The sequence below is a fragment of the Zosterops lateralis genome, assembly GCF_965231275.1.
Source record: "Zosterops lateralis genome assembly, chromosome: 3".
NCBI lineage: Eukaryota > Metazoa > Chordata > Aves > Passeriformes > Zosteropidae > Zosterops > Zosterops lateralis.
In genome coordinates this window covers 39,303,626-39,311,047 of record NC_139764.1, presented here as the reverse complement: position 1 = coordinate 39,311,047, position 7,422 = coordinate 39,303,626, and the positions used below count along the sequence as shown (strand labels likewise).

The window sequence follows — 7,422 nt, the reverse complement described above, 5'->3', positions numbered from 1 at the left end:
CTTCATGCTTCCAGCTATTTAGATTGTTTCAAGGCTGCTAAAGGAGGGCTGTGAGGTGAGGACGGAACCCAGACTGGAAACAAGCACTGCACAGTTTTACCACGTGCCAGTTAAGCTGGTAACATGCTCTCTGTAATACAGAGCACTCAAGGGACGGATTTGGAGGACGCAAGAGATACCTGCTTGTGATACATTCCAGCTCACCTGAGCATCTGAAAGGTGCTACCCAGCATAACCTGGCTAAACTGCAATATTTTAGAACTGAGATGAAAGGGATGTTGCTTTAATAGACCAATTTGCTACAAGACAGATTGAGAGATTGCATTCCATAGGTTTCCACCTCTTCCTCCTCTACCCCTAGAGGAAGAGACAAGCAAACATGGTTAAATTAGTATGTATTTGTGTAAACACCAGAACATTTTGCTATACAATAGAAAAAAAGTTGCTGTTCTTAGAGGAGCCCTGAAGACCTTGGAATACCTGTATCCTGCAACTATTAACCTGCACCACATGCATTTCCTGTTTTGTACATAAACTGAAAGCAAGCTTGAACAATAGTAAATAGCAACTACACCCCTGCAACAGGCAGAAATGCCACATTGCAGCTGCTTACTCCTTCACTTTAGATATGTAGTCAGCCAGTTTGTTGATGCTATCCTCCTGCTGTTCTAGAGCATCCAGTATGAAGCCCATCGGGGTCTTCTTCAAGCCTATCCCCTCCATCTTGTTCTGCAGCTTGTTCTGTATGTTCCGGAGCCTCAGGGAAGCATGGACAAACATCAAGAGGAGGGGAAGCGTGATCCCAAACATGAACACCATGACATTTCCCAGGTAGGAGATCAGGAAGTAGCTAGACAGCATGATGGCCACGACAAACGTGGTGGGGTACTGCTTCTTCAGCTTGCGGAGTATATCCTTGTTGTGTGACATCCACACAAAGCCCAGGAAAACCAGCACCACCACAGTGCCACCAATGAGCATGTTCAGGGGACTCAGAAACCCCACGATGGAGACGAGCGCGGCCGCCACCATCAGGTAGTTGGTCTGGTAGTAGAGCAGGTTGCTGACCACGCGGTTGTTCCATTTCGAGATGTCCTTAAGGTCAGGGAGGGCGAAGCGGTCCGAGCCGGGGAAGAAATCATCCCAGGCCCGCAGCGGGGCCACCTGCACCTCCATGGCCGCCGCCGCCGCCGCGCCCAAAATATGTTCTGGTTTGGGTTGAATTAGGGGAAAACCTTCAAGGAATCCCCTAATAACAAAACCTCTACCACCCCTACATTATTGCTAGGGCAGAGTTATGTTCTAGGGCTATTTACTTCAGGCTTAATGTTCCTTGCCAAAGCTATCAAAGATTAAGCATGCTCTCTCTAGTCAAAGGACCACTTGACCTAACACGGTTTCTTCTCATTCCTTCGGTTTTCTTTTCCATCCCTGACACTTGGAAGTCTTTCTTAAGACAAGCAAGCTGAAAAATGCAAACCCTCAGCTTAGCAAGGAATTAAAAGATGCCTCAGTTATGCCTAGACAAGCTGCTCTTGTTACATGCATGTCATTCTTCCTCCACCACTCTCTAGATTTAATAGTGAGTTTTGTTTTTAGAAGATGTAAATGTACTTCAGAGTAGTCTTGAATGTGTGACACAGAAAAATGAAGGGGTACAGATATGGGGAAAGTGTTCTTACAGTTAAAATATCACATTAAAATATTTTAGGAATATAATTTAATTGAAAGTCAGGGGGTTTTACAGTTTAGCTTCAGAGGCTTTTATTTACTCTGTGCAGCACTGAGTGAGCATTTACTCTGTGAATTACTGCACTCTGTGCAGACCTTCCAAGCTTTAGCAGCACTGCCACTGCAACTTGTTCAGACAGACAGATGGTGTGCTATTAAATCCACCTGGCTGCCTCATCAACAGGGACAGTGGGCATTGGATGGTTTAGCTGCTTTTAGGGAGGGGGAAGAAAAATCCAGCATTGATACTAAAACAAATTGATGCAGCATTGTTTATGACAACCCTGAAAGTGATAAGGTGAACTTCTAAAGGACTTTCCTAGTTTGTTGTTGTTGGTTTTTTTGTTTGTTTTTTTTTTTTTTTTTTTTTTTTTTTTTCATTTAGATGGTCCTTTATCTTCATTGTTGCTCTCTTGGTTTCATTCCGGACCTTTGATTTTTTTTAACCTTGAATATATTACACTGGATGAAAATAAACCTTGTGCTTAAAGACAAAAGCCTTTATTCAAATGAAAGCAATTGCTATCTAAATATGTCATCAAACTCAGTAAGATATCTTAAAAAAGTTAAAAGCAGCACTTACAAAATAAAGAATTCTTCTTGTGTATATGAATAATTTGCAATGACTCATGCAGGTCACCAAATAACCTGATTCAAAGACTTTGTTTCTGGCAAAAACTGATCTATGAGAAAGGGCTATGGGTATTAATCACTGCCCATTCCAGACTTGTCAAGAGATCTTAAGGCAAATGTACAAATGAAGAACAGAAAAAACTCACCCAAATTATTAGTCTATTTAGTCTTATCAAAATTGTAGTATTAACTTGGTGTATCTTGATTAGTTCCTGATTTTGCCCCTCTGTAAGTAGTGGTTAATATTTACCTAGAAAGCAACTAGTCCTGCTGTGAGTTTTGATTGGCAGGGATGAAGAAGAGCTTTTCATTTGGTTCCATTTTGTTTGCTGTACTGGAGTTCAGTAGTATGGGGAAGAATGTTTGCAGAGCAGACATTTCCTATAGTCTGGGAGCTTGGTCATGTTTTTATATAAAACTAGTGATGCAGGTTCCTCTTTCTAATAAATGATCACTGAGTTCTACAGCAGTGGAATGTAGAGCAAGAAATGACATTGCACAGATTTATGGGATTGTATTGTCTTTCAAAATGTAAGAATGAATGCTGTTCTTGCATCTATATGTGCATCAATTATTTCTGTCTGGTAGCTCTCAAACCTGCTTTTTCTTTTATTTATGTTGGAGATGTTTCATATTTTATCATTTACAAAAGATTCCAGTTTCATGATTCATTCTGAGATATGAAGTTTTTGGAGACCTATTGAAAATAAAGATCAAAAGCAAGTGTCATGATATGGAAGAAAGACAGTGAGAAGTGCTTAGGTTTTCTTTATTAAATTACTGAACTTCAGTTTTAGTGGGAGGATTCTCAGCACTTTTCTATGATCCTCAATACCTTTAATGGTGAGGCAGGGTGGAAGACTTAAAACTGGCTGGCAAAATGCAGTGCATATGGAAAATCCACAATAACCTACAGAGATATTGTTAAAGTATGTGAGCCCCAGAAGCTGAAAAATTATGGCCAGATATTCCTATGAATTTAGATATTTATGTTCAAAGTAATAGCTAGTGGTAAAACACAGGGTCAGAATACGACCACAAATACATAGGATTGCTGCATTTTCAGTCTACTCCAAAGATCACCTCTTCACCCACTTCCTCATACCTCTGACTTGCCTATTTTGTTTTTTCTATTGAGGATCATATAAGTAAAATGTCTATGAATCTCAGCAGTGATAGTTCTGACACTGTGCTAGTGTGGGGAGGTGTCTTGAATTTGTGCTGAACACAGAGTTGATGATATAGAGATGTTTTTGTTATTGCTGAGCAGGGCTTGCACAGAGCCAAGGCCTTTTCTGCTGTTCATATTGCCACACTGATAAGGAAGTTGGAGGTGCATGGGAGGTTGGGAGGAGACACTGCCAGGACAGGTGACCCAAACTGACCAGTGATGTTTTTACCTTTCTACTGGTAGGAGAGTGAGAGAGTGTTTGTGTGGGGTTTGGCTGCTGGCTGTGGTTAAATCACAACACCCTTAAATGGCCTCTATGCTTCACCCTCAATTTCACTTATTGGAACACTCTCTTGCTCTATTGCTCTCCATTACCCTAAGTTCTCTCCCAGCTGTGTGGTTAAGAATGTGGCTAATACATGTCATTAACTCCCTGACCCTGGGCTTGTGATGTATAGAGATGTTATTAAGGTTTTGAGGTATTAACAATCAGAGATGGTGACAAGCTTTCTGAGTAAGTGCTGCCCTGATGTACAAGGTTAATGTAACTGTTTGAACTGCTTAATGATGACTGATAACATTAAATATTTGCTGAGTAAACTTCCAGGAATCTAAATGGCTATTACAGATAGCAGGTAAAATGTGCGCAAGGAAGACTAATTCATATTGGTTTAAAAGGATGGGCATGATAAATGGCATTTTAGTTGTTACACTATTTACCAGCCCTTAGTTTTGGGCTTAATATCAGATACCATTGTAAAAGACACCATCTTCCTACCTGATTCATTTCTAGACACTTTCTCAGATAGTGTTAATAATAAATATTACAGCTAAATCTTTGAAACAAATTGTTTTCAAATCTTACAGTGATGGCTCCTTTGGTTTTACATCTTTTTATGCAGTTTGAGACAAGTATTTAATGAAATCAACAGCTTCAGTGTGGTCAAAATGGCCAGACACTTATTCAAATATTTGTATTCCTCTTTGGGATTGAAACATGTTTTGTTTCCAGTTGGAGAAGAGATTACAGTTCAGTTTCCTCTGAAAGGAGTATGTTATAGGTGTACCCAAATTGCTAGGTGATCTAAACCAACATGAGTTTTTGTGGATGATGGCAGGATTTCCTTTATGGCCCCATTACTACTTCTAAATTGAACAGTAGTGCAGGCATAGTGATGGGAACAGATGAATGGGTGTTTTCTAATCTCAGGGAATTAATACTATGTTGTCATTAGTGCATCCCTATCTTTCATAGCAATGAGATGATAGTTTGTTTTCTACATACTAATATGGGCAGAACTTTCCTATCATAACTTCTATGCTCTGGTCTCCTTTTCTTTGCAGCTAATTTGTATTGTGCAAAATGGAGCATGTGGATTGAAGCCTAGCTTGTTCATGCATATAATGGTGTGAATTGACTTGTCCATTCTCTGAATTTTCTTTATGGACTCATTTTAAAACAAGTTTCTGAGTTACTGATCTGAGTAGTTTGTGAAATGGTTGAAAATGCTGCGATTTTCCATTTCAGAAATGGCAGAGCAGCAGCTGGAATGAAAATAATCACGTATGAACAATCTTCTGTTTGCATAAACCAAAAGCATGACACTGATGCTCTGCATCTGGGGATCTAGACCATTAGAGTGATAATATACAGTGAATGAAATTTGATTGAAGTGTGCTATGAGATTCACTTGTGAAAAAGGTGTTATTTACATAATACTATAATGCTACAACCATGGAGGGCTGAAAGTAATGCTTAAGTAGACTGTTCTCTAAACAGATTTTGTAGCCAGCAAATGTAAAATGTAAGTTGTAGGGGGTTTTTATTTTTAACAAAAGAAAATATTCTTTCAAGAGCTTTTATTTATTGTATTGAATTTGGTACTCATTTGAATCTTATTTCCAAGCTTCATGGATGTGATCTCACTTCCCATAACAATGATGAGGGAAGTTCCAGAACTGTTCCTTTTGCCTGTTTTATAGGACTGAGTACTAGCTAAGAGCTTTACATGGTTTTTTCCTCTCCCTCTACCCCCCCAATAATTTTCTTCATTTGTAGAGGAAACTCTTGTTTCTGGAATTGCTATAATCTTCCTTCAGAAGGGAAAAGTGCTTTGGAACCTGGTGCCATTGCTTTGGGGAAATTACAACCGCCATGTCTGACTTTGATATTTGTTTTCCATGCTCTTCTTTCATTTTTTTTTTCTCAATCTGTGACAGCAGAGTATTGTGTGGGACATGAACTTCTATGTTCCTACTTACTTCGGATGCAGCTAGAATAAAGTAGTGCTGCTTTTGTTGTTTCAATCTCATTGAAAAGCTTTATGCTATCAGAGTGCTGTGTAAAAGGTGAGGAATATGATGCTTGGCTAACATAGATATATTTCAACTCTCAATGGAAAAAGTGGATTTGAGGTGCCAATAGTAGAAAGCTTTTTAGGAACAGCTAGATATTTCTTGTATTTCTGATTTGTGTAATTGGAATGAGCATGCATGATAATGAATATCCATACACTTATTTAAATAACCCAAACACCTTTGTATAGAGACCTTTTCTGCATTTTCTCTTTTACCTTGTACTTTTCAGCCTAATGCTGTGTGCAAAGTAATCCTTTCAAGCATGTGTGAAGAGATAATGCCACTGAGGTGAGCTCAGAGGATGGTGTTAATAACACTGAGGTTGTGGGTTTGATCCCTGTGTGGGCCATTCACCTACAATTTGGATTTGAGGGTCTTTGTGGATCCCTTCCAAGTCAGAATATTCTGTGACAGTGTTAATATAAATATTCTCTTCTACTTCATGCTTGTGAAATGTGCTTCATTGGTTCACTTAACTCTTCAACCACCAGAAGAAACAGCTTTTCCCTAATGAGTGGAAAAAGTTCTGTACTCGTAAGTGCTGAGATATTGTTGATTCATTTATGGATTGATTGCTGGATTTGAACTAACTGTCTTCTATTACTATAGATGCTCAGAATATAGTAATTTATTATCTATCATTACTAATTTTTAAACTTTTCTTCTGCATTTTAAAATAATTTAATATAGCAAATAAGAATTGCCATTTTGTTACCCTAGAATAATATTTTGATACAAATGCTAAAATAGAGACTGCATAAGGTCACAGAATTACATTATATTTTAGGTTCATTAAAAAGCAAAAAGTCACAAGGGAGAATACAGAAAATTGCAATCTGGTTGTGTTTGTACTCCCCTTTTTTCTCCTTGGAAATTTTTCCCAGTTCAAAAGTCTCAATATCTTTGTAAGACTGCATCTTAGATAATTTTCTTAAATGCTGTTCCTAACTGTGTGAGTACTCTCATAGGGATTTAGATGTATTTCCTTGAAAAAGCGTAATATTTGTTTTAATATTCCTCCATCAGAATGCATAATATATCAACATTGTTGAGATACCAACACTGTATCTAATATATTTAATAGGTTCATTGGATTTCAGCATTTCACAGTTAATTTTCTTTCTTCAATTACACTACATCAATTTTATTGCTGCTTCATACAGAAACTGGAGCTTTTCTCTGTTTAAATACATAACCATTCTTTTTAAATTAATTTTCCCTACAGATTTTCTTGATCACAAACCTTCATCTGATCTTCATTTTCTGGAATCCAAAACAATTTTTCATAACAGTTGCCCATATCATGTGCTTTATAACTAACATACATCCATTGAACACATCAGCAAAGTTTTAAAAGAGGAACTCAGTACAGAGTAGTGTAATGTTAACTGGGTAGATTACTTATGTGGCAATTTTATTTTTAATGATTTCATGGAATACTTTTACTATGCAACTACTTCAAATTTTTTTGAGTAAAACACTCTTGAGCAAATCTAATGTCTTGCTCTTTGAAGGCTGTTTGAGCATTG

At 37.9% G+C, this 7,422-nt stretch overlaps 1 protein-coding gene across 1 annotated transcript; it reads right to left on the bottom strand.

Annotated features, from left to right (window-relative positions):
- Positions 1 to 378: 378 nt before the first annotated feature.
- Positions 379 to 1,180, bottom strand: LOC310907245 (PRA1 family protein 3-like). Its single transcript, XM_083857268.1, has one exon. It carries the CDS (start codon positions 1,174 to 1,176, stop codon positions 610 to 612), a length of 567 nt encoding a protein of 188 aa, XP_083713394.1. The 5' UTR covers positions 1,177 to 1,180; the 3' UTR covers positions 379 to 609.
- Between the last annotated feature and the right edge of the window lie 6,242 nt (positions 1,181 to 7,422).

Bases quoted from the DNA above. Each gene is read 5' to 3' on its own strand.
- LOC310907245 (XM_083857268.1), bottom strand. From the start codon at position 1,176: ATGGAGGTGCAGGTGGCCCCGCTGCGGGCCTGGGATGATTTCTTCCCC.